This window comes from Lissotriton helveticus, chromosome 1_1, assembly GCF_964261635.1.
Source record: "Lissotriton helveticus chromosome 1_1, aLisHel1.1, whole genome shotgun sequence".
Taxonomy (NCBI): Eukaryota; Metazoa; Chordata; class Amphibia; order Caudata; family Salamandridae; genus Lissotriton; species Lissotriton helveticus.
This window is the reverse complement of record NC_136057.1, coordinates 1,377,878,610-1,377,893,838: the sequence shown is the minus strand read 5'-3', so window position 1 is coordinate 1,377,893,838 and position 15,229 is coordinate 1,377,878,610. Positions and strand designations below refer to the sequence as shown.

Below are 15,229 nucleotides of genomic sequence, written 5' to 3'. Positions count from 1 at the left end.
GGCTAAAATCGTAGAGAAGAGTAAGATTCCATTAGATGAGAAGAAAGCTTACGATGGATGGAATGTTACCCACTATGTCTCTATTCTTGGGGACAAGACTAAGAAGGGTGAGTCCTCTCCAGTATGGACTGTGCCCCATCAAGGTAATTTTTGTCTCCAAATAAATAGCAAGAAAACTGACATACAGCAGAAATGTGCATATACATATTTCTTTTCATCCCTTGATTTTCCTCCGTTGGTCCCGTCACAAGGAACGTATTTTGTCTGCAATGACCGAGCCCATACTTGGCTTCCTTCCAATTTCTCTGGAACTTGCTAGATAGCTTTTCTCCTTCCCCCTACATATACGGCTCTGTCAGACCATCACAAAACTAGACATAGCAGAGGTGTAATTGATGCTAAAGACACGGCAGAGCAAGAGGGAGGAGACTTCCTTAAAGGATTCCTTCCCTTTTGGGGTCCGATGATTAACAGTAGGCATATTAGGCAACTGGTTCGGGTGGTTGAGACCACTATTAATGTTACTGCAGGTGCCCTAGGTAACATTACAGCAGAGCTTCAGGCTGACCGTCTTATGACATTACAGAATCGAATTGCTCTAGATGTTATCCTAGAAGATCGAGGTGGTGTCTGTAGACTGATCGGATCTAGTTGCTGCATTTATATTCCAGACGACGCTCCGGCAGTATACCAAGCCATTTCCAAATTGCACACGATCTCCGAGTCGATTCATCAAGACGAAGGAGATTGGCCTTTTACGGGATGGATTTGGGGAATATTGTCAACTTGGGGATGGAAGATCTTAACATTCCTTGGAGCAATCTTAGCCGTCATATTCTCTTGTTGTGTGTGTGTGCAATGTGGTCCTGCAGTCTGTGGCCTTTTGGCTACTTTGTGTGTTCCACCATCTGCTACTCAGAAGACAGAGAATATTCGAATGATGGTGCAGCAACAACTTGAGGACATTATGAACATCAGTGTTGACTCTGACTCAGATTAGCGTGAGTTGGTTTGTCTTTGCCTGAGTAATGGCAAAAGGAGGGTCTGAGGTTCTGAAAATTACGAATTTGTTCGTACTCAGCCTCCATTTTGTGACCGCCGCCATTTTATGTTGCCCTCACTCAGGCAGCTTGGCGATCGCAATGTCTTTCTGACGTTTCTGCCTTTGCGTGTCAGGTGGCTTCTCTGCTAATGTTTACGAGTGAGTGTCAGGGTCTGGCCGAGTACACTAATTCTTGTCTGAGCTGAGTAATCCCCGTCCAGACTACATGTTGGTTCACACCATTGTTTCCTTTAGTTTATCTTATCTGCTGTCCTTCGCTACATGTCTCCTGCATTCTCCTGTTTCACGACTGTCCTCCTGCGACACACACCTGTGTGTTTCCTTTGCTCGTAAACTGAATAATGTGGATTCATTTGTAATTTACTTAAGAGGTCGAGTGACAAACGAGACTGGGAATTTGAGTTGCCTTAGTCTTAAAACATTGTTTCTAACATTTGCCTATAGCTCATGCTCTTGTGAAATTGCCTTTTTGCATTGTGTTGTACTGTATATAAACCTGTGCGCCACGGAGTTAAGTGGCAGTCTCTTTTGAACCTCGTTGCATTGACGACTTCTAAGACCACTGTACTAGCTGCAGCTAATAAATACCATCTTCTACGCCAGAACGAAGAGTCCGTGTCTCTGTATTTGATAAGGCAGGTGAACCCAGGGGATTTAGGCGTACCCTGCGCCGCCGGGCCCTAAGGCTGCGGTTCTCCACTATGCCTTCTCTCAGGAGTAGTAGACCGATGCCTACTGCGCTCCCTAGAGCGTGAACGCCTCCTCACTGGAGATCTAGATCTCCTTGGAGACCCACCAGTCGGTGGTCTTGAAGCCTCCACAGCAAGTGGTCTTTGATCAGGCCTTGGTTGCATCTTCCAATGACGGAGGCTCTCTAGCCATCTTGGAGACATGTGCACAGGTGGTGTTTTACGCACCGGAGAGCCCTCCGGGGAAACCTGCACAATTTGTATCCCCATTTAAGAGGAAGATGCAGATGAGGAAGAACTCCGAATAGAATGCGGAGATCCAGAAGCTGGAGTCTACACCTCTCTGGGAACTGTGAGAAGTTGGCCTGGTATATGATGTTCACTATTCTAGTGAGCACCTTGCACCAGTCCAAACAACCCTTATGGTGATGGTTGTAAAGTCAACCTTATAGACCAGCTATCCTAGTGGTAGCATGGACAAAGCAGTCTTAGGCTAAACTCAAGAGGGCATGTGAAGCCAGCTGTTTATCATATGCAATCCCTTCAATACCAAGTGAAAGGACACCACACAGGTTGTATATAAAAATATATATGTATTGATTTCTAACATAATCCTCTGAACTCTTTATGAGGTCAGAGGCACCAGCACATAACAAGATACTTAATCAAAATACAATAAGTTGCACAAAATACAGTAATGCCCTAGGGGCACTTCGAACCATATACTAAAGTAGTGATATAAGAACCACGTCACCAACAAAAGAAAGGCCTAGGGCCTGCAGAATCGCTGGGGCTACACTGTACTACCAATGGATGGAGAGCAGGAGGCCCATGGGATGCGCGTGCAGTGTCTTTACACGCACGCGAGTTACCATAGAGTTAGAATGGGAACGAAAGAATTGGAAACTAGTTCTTTTAGGACACTTCCGGATGGACTAGGGAAAAGCTACTTGAAACTAGGACACTAGGATAGTCAATATCCACAGGAGTACCAAAATACTTGCGTTACCTCACCCACAGGAAGCAGGTGCATAGGTATCAAAGTGTGTCGGGTTTCGTCGCTGATTCCTATGGAGCCTTGGAGAAAGATGCTGCAGGCGACCAGGAGAGAAGTGTCCGGGTGGATCCAAGGGCGGATCGACGATGAAGAGTACCTGAAAGCAGAGGGGACAGAGTCTGGGTCACTAGCCAGTGACCAGGATGGAACCAGGAAGGAACCAGGCGATGTCGCGAAGCAATCAGGTGAGGTCATGAAGCTTGTCTCTGCAGCCACGTGGACCAGGAGGTGTCCACGGAAACCAGGAGCTGGGTACGGACTGTCCCACAAAGAATCTCGCTGTCGGCGGTGTCGGCTTCTGGATTGGAGTCAACAAGCCTTGGCAAAGGCAACCAACGCAGAAAAGGAAGATGGCTTCTTAATCAGACCAGCAAGGTCTGATGGGCTGCTCCTTTTCAGGTGAGCAAGGGCCAGTGTGGAGCAACCAGACTAGCATTGTAAATCAAAGGTTTCGTCGTCACAGAGGCCACTAGCCAACGGGCAAGTGACCGGATAGACGCGTCGAGCAGGAAAATGCAGAAGGGCCCCGCGCAGAACTCGTGGAGTGTGGAGGGCTGATCTTCGGTGCAGTTGGTGCTCGGGGCTGGGGCTTCTCAATCCCCAATGCACAACTTCGAGGGTGCCTCAGAAGTTGCATGGAAAGGAATTCGCTGGCTTTCCAAGATGGCCGGTCCCACGTCTCGCGTCGCCTCCACGGGTCTCAGCTTTGCTGTGGCTGTGGATCGGGCTGAAGGAAGTCTGGAAGTCCGGGTCTTGTCAGGCTCTGTGCTCGGGCTCCGGCAGGAGCATCGACAAAGCAAACCATTGATCGCTTGATGATGCCTGCTTGTGCAGGGTGGTCACTCCTTGACCACAAGGGAGATTCTTCAGTCTTCTACGTCGAGTAGGATGTTGAAGGTCCAGAGTTTCGTATCAGAGTTTCAGTCAGGATAAATCTAAAGTCTTGGGACTCAGCTCCTACCTATATACCAAATTTAGGGGCTGGATTACCTGCTAGGTCCCTCCTATGGGTGGGACCCAGGAAGGGGGTGGTTACACCCCTTTCCCTTTGTCCAGTTTCGCGCCAGAGATGGGGGTGGAGTGCCCCAGCACCGGTTTTAACTGGACTATGGATGGGACACCTTGTGTGCCCCAGGCAGTGTCTCATTTCATTCAGCCCTCCCTGCCCCAATACACTATAGCCTCTCTGGGGTGGTGCTAGCACCTCCCAAGACAGGAAACCTATTGTCCAAGCCTCCCTCGCTGGAAGGACTCCCAGCAGCAGGAGGTCAGACTTGTGTCTGTGGCAGCAGCATCCATTTTGTGATGCTGAGGCTCTGGTTAACTTTAACCGGGATTAGTAGGAACAACATGTCTTCACCCTCTGGAAGGTAGTATTCCAAAGCGTATGACACCGTACACGACATCTTTTGATAAAGCCAAAGTTAGCATTTAACAGCTAGGTTCATAATGCACTTAAGAGTATATGGTATGGCAATATCCTAGAACAGGTATAAGGACATGGTTCCGAAAGCTGCAGACAGGCTCAGCTCATGCTAGAGCACCATCTCACATAAAACCAAGCACTCTGCCTTCAGGATTGTTAAGGCCTGCCACAGGAGTGACTTATAGGTGTATATGTGTCTATATATAAGGTTAGATATAGGAATACTATATCTAAGCAAGGGGTGATTACACGACCTTGCCCCAGCTGAGTGATCAGCCAGTTGTGTCAGTTTGGATGGCCAGCCAGGGGTGGCAAAAGATATGCTGCAGCCCCTGGTAGGCCTTGGGTGCACCTATGCCCTGGGCACCTACGGTATATTGTACAGGGACTCATAAGAGTGACCCAATATCCAATTATTTATTTATTTATTTATTTAAAGTTTTATATAGCGCTGGCTAGACCCGGATGTATCAGAGCGCTTTACATGAGCATCAGATCATAGTTACAGGTTACATCGTTACAAAGGTTACACAGTTCTTAGAGCATGGCAACATAGTTACTTGTAAGGTAGAGATAAACAATAAGCAGAAATACGTAAGGGGAAACAGCAGGCAAGGTGAGAGATTCAGGGGAGGGGGGGTTGGAGCAGGGGAAGTAGACAGGTAATGAAGGCGGGAAAGAGGAGGGGAGGGTGAGAGACACAGCATGGGAAGAGGAGGGGAAGGATGACGGGGACACAAACTGGTAGATGAGTCAAGGCAACGTCCAAAGTCCAGTAAGCTGTGATCCTTGGGTTGATTTTTTTTATTTTTTATTTTTTCTGTTGTTTTTTTTTTTTTGACGCAGTGGACTCTCTCAGAGGGGTCTCTGAGACTCCAAGGCCTACACACTGGATCCTTCCCCAAAAAGGGGAGAGAGAGTGCTTTGGCAAGGGGTGCCATACTATACCTCAAGTGTGAGTGGCTCCCTTGGCGCAGTGGACTCACTCCGCGGGTTCCCTGAGACTCCAGAGTATAAATATTGGATCTTTCCCCAACAAGGGGAGGAGGAGTGCTTAGTCAAAGGGCACAAAGGACAGGGGGGTAGGCTGAGTAGCAGGCAGGGGGAGAGATTCAGGGGAGAGAGGATAGTAGCTAGGGGAGAGACAAGAAGGAGAGACTAAAAGAAGTCTGCCTAAAGACCGACTGGGTAGGTGACGACCAAGGAGGGAATCCACGGCCCATCTCCCCTATAGCTAAACCAAGTAGCTCCATCGGGCATCAGACACAATAGTTCAGTCTCAATACATTGAGAGAGGAGGGAACCTAAGGTACATGGAGTCCATTTTACAGAGAGAGCAGATAGCCTAGGGCCCTGATTAGCAGGATCCCAGGCCAACTAAGTCGAAAACCAGCTAAACACAAGGCAAAAAATCTGGGGTAACAATAGTCAGGTATCCACCTTCCTACAGGAACCAACTGTCTTTCTCTTGACGTTGACTTCTTCGACGTCGAGTCAGAATGCGCCACCACTGAAGATTCTTGGTGCGGAGAGGCTCTGACCACTGAAGGCCTGTCCACAAATGCCCTTGACTGCAGGTCGTGTGATGCAGACCTTGGAGGGTCATCCAATGCCCACGACGCCGACTCAGACCTCGAAAAGACCTATGAGAGGTCCGAGAGGCTGATCTGGAATGCCTCGGCGCCGACCGTGATACAGGTGGCGGAGACCTCGACGTCGACTTCCTCGACATTGAATGTTTTTTTGACGCCGACCGGACTTTTTCAAGCCTCGAGCCCGAGGCATGCCTCGACGTCGAACCATGTCTCGACGGAGACCTGGATCATCTCCTTTTCTCCGGTCTTGACGTCGTACCTTCATCTCTCGACGTCGATCTGAATATTTCTCTCGACGTCGACCTCACTCTTCCTCTCGACGTCGACCGCACTCTCTCTCTCGACGTCGAACGCCTTACTCTCGACGTCGTCCTCACAGCAACTGACACCAGATGTCTCGACGTCGACAAACTTCTCGACGGCGACCTCGATCCCTGCTTAGACGCCGACTTATGCCTCACCGGCGATGTCTTCGACGTCGATGCAGTTTTCTCTGTCTCGACGTCGACGTCGATCTAGGTTTCGACGCCGCACTCACTTTCTTCGACGTCGACGCTTCCTGATGTCGTTTTTTCTTGCTTTTACCTTCAGGAGAAGCAGATCTTCGACGTTTTGACTGAGAAGAGGGCCTTCCAGATGACAATACACTCCTTGCCCCCTTTTCACGACGTCCTTCTCTCTCCATAAACCCCAAAAGCCTAATCTGTTCTCTTTCCCTCAAAGTTCTACTGGAAAGCTTGAGGTAATGATAACATTTTTCCACATCATGTGTGGAAGGTAGACAAACCACACAAACAGAATGAGGATCTGTTTTAGACATCTTCTTCCCACTGGAAGGACAATTATAGAATAAAGGTGGAATAACTGACTAAAATTTTTTTGAAGATTTAGTCAGAAAAGGTAGAAAAACAACACCAATAACCAATACTGTAAAAAAAGACAGGAAAAAAACAAATTCTGACTGAAAACAGTCAAATTCAGCCAAGCTCAAGTTCCAGGTTCCTCACAGAACAAGCCGCAAAAAAGAACTGACCTAACTGTCACCTGTGGAGCATGATGGGAACAGAGTTCCCCTGGAGGCCTTAAAGGCAAAGTGTTCAGATTCTCTGAGGCCTTAAAGGCGAGGTGTCAGTCTGATTTTCTGTACAGGGATAGCTTTTTTGTATGCAGCCTTCTTAGGCTAATTGCCTTTTTTCTTATTTACCACCAACTAACAGTTGGTGGTAAATAACGATTCCTTAAGGCACAGAAGCACTCTTCAAAGTGCTTCCTACATGTCATTTACCAATTCGGTAAATACCGAATCAGTAAATGATGATTCGGTAAATACCGAATCGGTAAATACCGATTTGGTATTTACCGGAACGGTAAATTTGCCACCTACATCAGAAAAGCCTATTACCGGTCGGTAACCGCCGATTTCGGCCTTTACCAACCGGTAATAGCCTTCCTACATCTGGCCCTAGATTCCCTAGGAGAACCCATGTACGTTTGGTATTGGCAGACTTCAAACAGTCTGGACATCAATTCCCTGATTAATGCTCTGGGATTTATGTTTGCCCACTTGAGAAATGCAACAAAATATTGAACAAAATTATTAAAATTAAAAATTTCCACAATTTTCAATACATCTTCAGGTTGCAATAAGATAGTGCAGTGGATTTCCACTAATACTAAGATTCGAGTGTACCAAAATTAACAAGCATTGACGAAGCTAATAGGTTTTGCCTCTGCGAAACCGATTGGTTTTGTCAATGTTTTTAAGCCATGTTGAACAACAGCACGAGCTGCTGTGTAACATGCTTTAAAGTTGTCCGCATAATAGAGCTTTTTTTCCTTTTAAAACATGTTGCACAGCAGCTCATGCTGCTGCGTATTATGAGTAGAATGAGCACAGGGAGAGGGTTGGTTAAGCAACACGAGAGCAACTTGGCTCAAAATTAAAATAAAGGACTGTGATGCTTTCAACACTGGCTGCATCACATCGCTTTTTTCCCCTGCAGCAATATGTTTTAAAACAAAAAAAGCGCTATGAGGCGGTCACCCTGGCCATGTCACAGCGTTTTTTTGTTTTTGTACTTTAAGCCATGTTTCACAACAGCTCACACTGCTGTGCAACATGTATAATAACATTAACAAAACCAATAGATTTAGCAGGGAAGAAACGTATTTGACTTTGCCAATGCTTGTTGAATTTCAATCTCTTTCCATGTCACTTAAATTCTCCCAAACTTATAGTACTAAATCTGGGAGCTCACAAAGCGGCTCAAAGAGCAGGTGGAGAAGCTTAACTGGTCTCCTCATCGTTCTTTAAGGGACTGCTGCACTCATCGCAGAGTATGCAAAATAAAGTAAACCTCAATACTGGAAAACTTCAAACACAAACAGAGTGGCACATTTGTGAAGCAACCTCGGAGAACTAGGGCTTATGAACATATTCTATGTCAGTCCATGGAGGCTTCAGATTATGCTTCTCTTTACTTTACTGACTTAAACAGGAGCCAATAAACTTTAAAATAGCATAACCCCGGAAGGACTGCACCCTCCACAGTATACACCAATCACACAGCGCCCATTGGTATATATATCTCTGTCGCAATACTGCTTCCTCTTTCTTTGCTGCTGCAGCAGCGAGTTAAGCAGCTTTACATTTCTTAATTGAATGATGTATTGCTTACTGGTTATGGAGGCTTATAAGATTTAATATGCTTGTGCTCGCTGATTTATTTCACGGGTGACTTTTCAAAGTGTATTTGCTGTTCGGTGATTCTTTAAAGGACGCGAGTGGTCGTGCTTAATTTTCATAAAGGGTTAGCTCTCCGGCGCTCCGGGTGGCACTTTCTCTGTGTGTGGAGCAGGACAGACGCGCACTGCGCGCTTGAGGAGCAGTCCTCTTTTTGTTGCCACGCAGTTCGCGCATGCGCGGGCAAGTTGAATTGGAGTTTCATCACCGATCAGCTTCCCTCGCATACGCGACCATTTCTGCAGCTGCCCTCAGTCCCAGAGAACGCCCAACAGGGCGCATAAGAGTATAAAGGCACTGTCTGAGGGGTGGCTCCCCCCACATAGAATAAAACATTGATTTGAACAGAACTGGAATCCAGTTAATTACAGGGTCAGTGCCTGGTTTTTCCCCAAGTTAGGGACAGGTTAGTTAGGGCATCTTAGGGCAGTTAATACAATCTCTATTGTTTATCCTGGACATCAGTGACACCCCTGGGTTTCTCCCCCCCCCCCCCCCGAAGTTCCCCCACGCCTCCAGTAGCACAATGGCGTATTACGCCGAGGGGGTTGACCAGTGGGCTGACTATAATGATTATGCGGAATTTGAAGAGGTGCCCTATAAGCACCAGATGGAGGAACAACTGGTGGAAGCCCTGGATACCCACTTCCAGTGTCCTGGGAACAGGGCATTAATCAAGGCTTTACAGCCATTTGTGAAGTCCCTGCAAAATTATGGGAAGCGCAAATTTAAGGCATCACTGGGTGAGTCATCACTACACTCCTCAGTGGAAGTCCTTTCACGGATGGCGTACAATGTCACTAAAGACCATGGTTATAGCAGTTCTCTCCAGTCTGCAAATTCATCTCTTTTGATTCCAGGGGATGAGGAGGAGTCTTCTCCGGCCGCACCGGACATCTCTGACTCTGAACAGGACACAGAAGAGCCTAAAAAGGTGACTAAAAAGAAGCGCAAAACGCATAATGTGAGCAGTGTCTCAACTAATAATAACCTGCTTTTTGACCCCATAAATAATGTGCACCAGAGATCTAGTGAATGGGTGCCTTGTTTGAGGTTGCACACCATGTGCAGGAGAACCTCCGACAAGGCTTCCAGCACGAGGTGCGCACTACGCTATGGTCTGAATGCCCTAGACCAGCCTTACTGGGCAAAGTAACTGACACGCCAGAGTTGGACCCCAACGTGGCCACGTTTCTAAAGTAGTTTTCCAAAGATCCTAAAAAGGGGTTGGACAGAGCATGGAGAGGGTGCCAGGATAAGTTATTAGATGTCTCTGGACCTCTCACGAAAATCCTCGATGCGGCTGTGCAAGCCAAGCATTCCAACACCCCCTTAGACATGACAGAGATATTGGAGTGAGCACAGAGGGCCCTATGTTTCCTGGGCAATGCAAATTGTGCATTATCTACCGAGAGGAGAAGATCATTCCTCATGAGGATTGACCTGCAACTTGCGCACATGGCCACGGCGAGGCTGGAACCCTAGTGTACAGGTTACTGTTCGGTGAGAAATTTCTAAAGGAGTTGGGGAAATATGTGGCGACATTCTCTGCACTGGACAAGGCCCAAAGTAATATCAAAAAAGTTTTCCACACTGGCTTTTTTACCAGGGCCAGACGCTTCAGGGCTCGAGCACCCGGCCGTGGATTTAATCAGACCTCTAGAGGCTTTGACCAGAGAGGACGTGGGGGAGCCCAGCGGTCCATCTTCTATCCCACCAGAAATCTCAGTGGTAGAGACAGACATCAGAAGGGAGGCTATCAAGGACAGAGTAACGACAGAGACGCTTCCTACTAAGGTAAACCTGATCCAGTGTGGGGATGTCAAAGTGAGGGAGGTCAGATTTCTTGGTTTATACACAAGTGGGAGAACCTGACACGCGACACTTGGGTACTTCTGACAGTACCAGGTTTTCGGATAGATTTTTATGCAACTCCAACACAGAATCACAGACCGCAACCACTAAATTTTTTCCACGTAGAGAGGTCTTTTATAGACAACAAAGTGGCATCATTGATGCCAAAAGGAGAAATCCTAGAGACAGAGCCTTACAATCACGGCTTTATCAGCACGGTGTTTCTAGTTCCAAAGAAGGATCAGGGCTTCCGGCTTCTGCTAAATGTTAGGGAGTTCAACTCTTGGGTATTGTATAGCCACTTCAAGATGGAGGGCATACATTTTCCCCGAGATTTGCTCTTAGAAAGGGATTAGATGGTGCGTCTCGATTTAAAGGACTTATACCTAGCGGTACCTATCTTCCCTCCTCAACGGAGGTTCCTCAGTTCCAATGGGGAGCCAAATGGTACGAATTCTCCGCAATGCCATTTGGGCTCTTGTCTACCACTTGGTGTTTCATCAAGCTCCTCAAACCTGTAGGTCAGTTCTTGAGAGAGAGAGCAGTCAGACTCGTCATTTATTTGGACGTCAAACGTATCATGGCTCAGAGTGTGAGTACAGTCCTTCGATATCTAGCATGGATGACTCAACTCCTACAGGAGTTGGGGTTTGTCATCTACTCAGGCAAGTCTATACTGACTCCAGCACAGTCAATGTAGTTTGTAGGTTTCCTGGTGAACTCGGTAGCTGCACAGTTATTGCTCTCACTGAAGAAAAGAACTGCGATCAAGAAGGAGTTGAGGAGAGCGCTTGCCTCTCAGACTATATCCTTACAGACGTTAGCCAGATTAGTGGGCCTGTTATCCTCTTCGATTCAGGCAATCTTCCCGGGTCCCCTTCACTACAGGGCACTCTAGAGGTTGAACATTATGCATCTACGCAAGGGCCTGAGCTATACCAAACAGATTTTGCTAAATGCGGAAGCCAGGACAGAAATTTCCTGGTGGTTGGAACACATGAATGCATGGAATGGCAAGGCCACATTCGCGTCAGTCCCAGAAGTCGTGATCGAGTCGGATGCCAGCAGATGGGGCTGGGGAGCCCGTTGCTGTTCCATGGAGAATGGGGGCAGATGGTCCATGGAGTAATTGAAACTTCACATAAATTGTCTGGAGCTTTTGAGGGTTCATTTGCGATCTGGACGCTTTTCCCTCAGAAGGTGAGTTGCTGTATACTCTTGGGATGGACAATGTCTGGGCAGTGAGATATATCAAATGTCTAGGTGGCACGAGATCTCAACTGTTGGTGGAAATAGCCACCGATTTCTAGCATTATTGCCTCCTTCACCACATATCGGTGACGGCGGAGTGCAATTCGGGTAGTGCCAATGTGGTGGCCGATTGGCACTCACGTTTCCTTCGAGATTCCAGCGATTGGCATCTTCATCCCATAATATTCCAACAACTGAACGACAAGTGGGGCCCTTGTTCGCTAGATCTGTTTGTGTCCAGGCTCAATATTCAACTACCTCTGTTTTACATTTGGCGACCAGATCCTCTGGCAAGCAACTCGGAAGCATTTCTTCAATCATGGACGCCAGGTATGCTGTATGCATTTCCTCCGTTTGTCATTCAGAGAGCTTTGGCGCAGATCCGCAGCCAGAGAGCGGAGGTGATGTTGATATCCCCAAGTTGGAGAGCACAAGCGTGGTTCCCAGCAGCGCTGGCCCTGTTGTGTGCACCTCCAATATGTCTGCTATCATTCCCAGAGATTTTGACGGATCCTCTGGGTCAACCTCATCCATTGGTACTTCACGAGCAGTTGTCCCTCATGGCATGGAGAGTTTCAGGAGACGTTGACAAATGCCGGGAGTTTCTAAGAACGCAATGTTTTTCTTGTCTCAATCCTGGGCCCCCGCTACGCATAAACAATATGAGTTAACCTGGCGTAAGTGGGTTAGTTGGTGTGCTGAACGACAGGGGGATCCTGTGGGATCCGGAATCTATACAATAGATAATTTCCTGTCAGATATGGCAAGTAACGGCTAAGCATATAGGATGGTTAACAATTTTCAATAAGCAATTTCGGCAGGTCACCCTCACGTTGATGGTAAACCAGTGGGGGAACATCCTTTGGTATGTAAGGTGGTTAGAGGCATCAGGTTGGTGAATCCTCCAAAACCACGATACTCACAATTCTAAGATGTGGATATAGTTCTACGTTTTCTCAGGAATTGGCCAGCAAATGAGGGTCTATCTCGTAAACAGTTTTCTGCAAAATTGACAATTTTATTGTTTAATTTCATGTAGACGAGTGTCTGACGTGCGAGCACTGGACTTACCAGGTAGGGTATTCACCCCATCGGGGGTTTCATTTAATATCTTGAAAAGAACTAAAACACTTATTTTAGCTGGACCAAAAACAACTGGCAGACCGCCACTCCACGCTGTGCAGATATTCCAGTCTTCATGGACTTCTTGGCTTCTTCATTCCTCAGTCCGAACAGCGTAGCTGCGTCTCCGACTTGTTGGTTTTTTCTTTTGTATAGGGGCTTTTTGTTGCAAAAGCAGTTTTTCGTTTATTTCCAAGGCAGTGCAGTCAATTAAACAGAGTGGATTCATTTTCTGGGAAATTACTTCCATTCTGTTTGATTTCATTTGTCAGATTTCCCGCAGCTTTAGAAGTGGGTGCAACGCTAGCCTGTGTCAAAATGGTAATAAAACTGAAAACAAAACAAAAATATTTTTCAAATAACAAGCAAATAACTTTTATTTCCTTTTCCAATGTCAGTAAAGGGGGACAATGTTAAAACGTATTATAAATTAAAAGATCTTCACCTGAAAAAAAAAAATGTTTGAAAAGTTATGAAGACTGCACTTGAGAATTCAGAAATGATTTCCTTAGAGACGCCTTATTGCCCAGTCACTGCCGCAACTCTAGCCAGGTGGGTCACTAGGTTGTTATATCTGGCAGGTATTGATACATCTGCCGTTGGAGCCCATTTTGTAAGAGGAGCTATGGCTTAGTTCTAAAGCTTTTGCTACAGGTTCCCGATTGGAAGATATTTTGACTTTGACGTATTGGTCTTCTGAATCTACTTTCAAGACGTTTTATCATAAACAAATTGTAGATGTAGCAACTACGGTGGTGGATCAACCTTAAACTAGCATAATCTGAAGCCTCTGTGGACTGACATAGAATAAAAATCCCACCCTAGAAACTGTATTATACAATTTGAGGTTTGATTTTTTCATATTGACAAATGTGATTTTATACAACGTTATGTATGATGTTGGGTTTCTTCCCGCCTGTATTCTTGTTGGAAATACATTCAGTGAATGGTATATTAAGGTGTATATTCTCTTTTCAGGAGAGCAGAATAAACCGGTTTAAGGAGTCAAGAGGAAATCCAATTCGGATCAAGAGAAGATGTTCCTGTGGTTAGTTCGAGTTCTATTCGATAAAAGAATAGGCAAAGTTCAAGGTTCTACGGTCAAGTTTAAGGACTGCGTTTGAAGGTTTTTGCAAAGAAAGAGGAAGCAGTATTGCACCAGAGACATATATTCCAATGGGCGCCATGTGATTGGTGCATACTATGATGGGGTTGCCCTTCCGGGGTTATGCTATTTTAAAGTTTATTGGCTGCTGTTTATGTCAGTAAAGAGAAGCATAATCCTTGCCTCTGTGTCCTTAATAGAAATGAAAATTCTTGAAGTGCTAACTAGAAATCTTTTTACTCTACGCGTATCAGAAAAAAGGGGAGGGGGAGAGGATATACAGGATTCATCCTCCTCAACCAAACATTGTTATGCTAAACAAGGAACCCAGTAAAGCTACACTCAGACTTCACAATACAAAAAAACAAAGTTTTTCTTGTAAAATACTCTACACTTTACTTTGCCCACAAAACTATCATTTGTCTACTACAAAAACACTAAGTGCAGCTACTACATTGGTTACAGACACCCTTTAATTTGGATACATGGGGTGGGGTGGTTAAGCAACATGTGGGTGGGGGATGGGGAGAAGAAAACAGATGGCAGGAGTGAAAACGGACAGCAGGGAATTGAAAACGGATGGCAGGGGGTGGGGGAAAATAAACAGCGGAGCTAAACAGCCAGCGAGGAGAAGGGGGAGAGTAAATGGGCTGGGGGGGAGGTGGGGTAAACTGGTTAAGGAACGCGGACCCTACTGTTCCAGCCACTCTTATAGAGTGCAAACACAAATCTGTCAAAAAAATAAATAGACTTTCAAGAGAGCGTGTCCAGTGGATGAACACTGGCCACAAACAGGAAGCTGTGCTAGGTCCATGCTCCACAGCATGGACAGAAGCCCGGAGAAGACTGCAGGAGGAGGTGAGCAGCCACAGGAAGCAGGAGGTGTGACCAATAAGAAGAAAGGAAGCAAGAGTGAAGTGGAAGGCAGCCAATGGTAAGTATTGATAAGTAAAGGGCGAGCTCCAATCCAGTTTTTAGGCATTTTTTTCAACAATAGCTTTGCATGCACGCTGTAGGCAAAACCTAGAAATATCGTTTTTATGGATGCACAAAGACACCAAAAAGGCACATTTTTAAATAACGTAATGACCATTTGAAAAGAAGTACAAGGCCACATGTAAGTACTCCGTTTGTTTGTCCTGTTCAGGCAGCTCCCAGGCAGCAACTGCCAATCCTGTACATTCTCTGTTCCACGCAGGGAACATTGGCAAAAGAACATACCCAGCATTCCAACATTCCAAACCAGATCCCCAACAACCCCAACTTCCTTCACAATATAGCAAAAAAATAACAAAGAAAAGAAAAAAAACAAGTGCAACCAACA

At 46.2% G+C, this 15,229-nt stretch overlaps 1 protein-coding gene across 2 annotated transcripts; it reads left to right on the top strand.

Moving 5' to 3' along the window:
• The first annotated feature begins 8,464 nt into the window (after positions 1-8,464).
• On the top strand, positions 8,465-14,081 carry LOC144773028 (uncharacterized). Of its 2 annotated transcripts, XM_078657802.1 has the most exons (3): positions 8,465-9,316; positions 9,434-9,507; positions 13,779-14,081. In XM_078657802.1, exons 1-3 carry the CDS (start codon positions 9,100-9,102, stop codon positions 13,851-13,853), a joined length of 366 nt encoding a protein of 121 aa, XP_078513928.1. In that variant the 5' UTR covers positions 8,465-9,099; the 3' UTR covers positions 13,854-14,081. The 2 variants fall into 2 exon arrangements, with proteins under 2 accessions (XP_078513928.1, XP_078513919.1); XM_078657793.1 differs by having other exon boundaries at positions 8,465-9,507.
• The last annotated feature ends 1,148 nt before the right edge of the window (positions 14,082-15,229 follow it).

What these genes read in the sequence shown, in the direction of transcription:
- LOC144773028 (XM_078657793.1), top strand. Translation starts at nt 9,100, where the DNA reads ATGGCGTATTACGCCGAGGGGGTTGACCAGTGGGCTGACTATAATGAT. An exon ending in ACACAGAAGAGCCTAAAAAG is followed by an intron (nt 9,508 to 13,778) that starts GTGACTAAAAAG and finishes TTCTCTTTTCAG; the next exon opens with GAGAGCAGAATAAACCGGTT.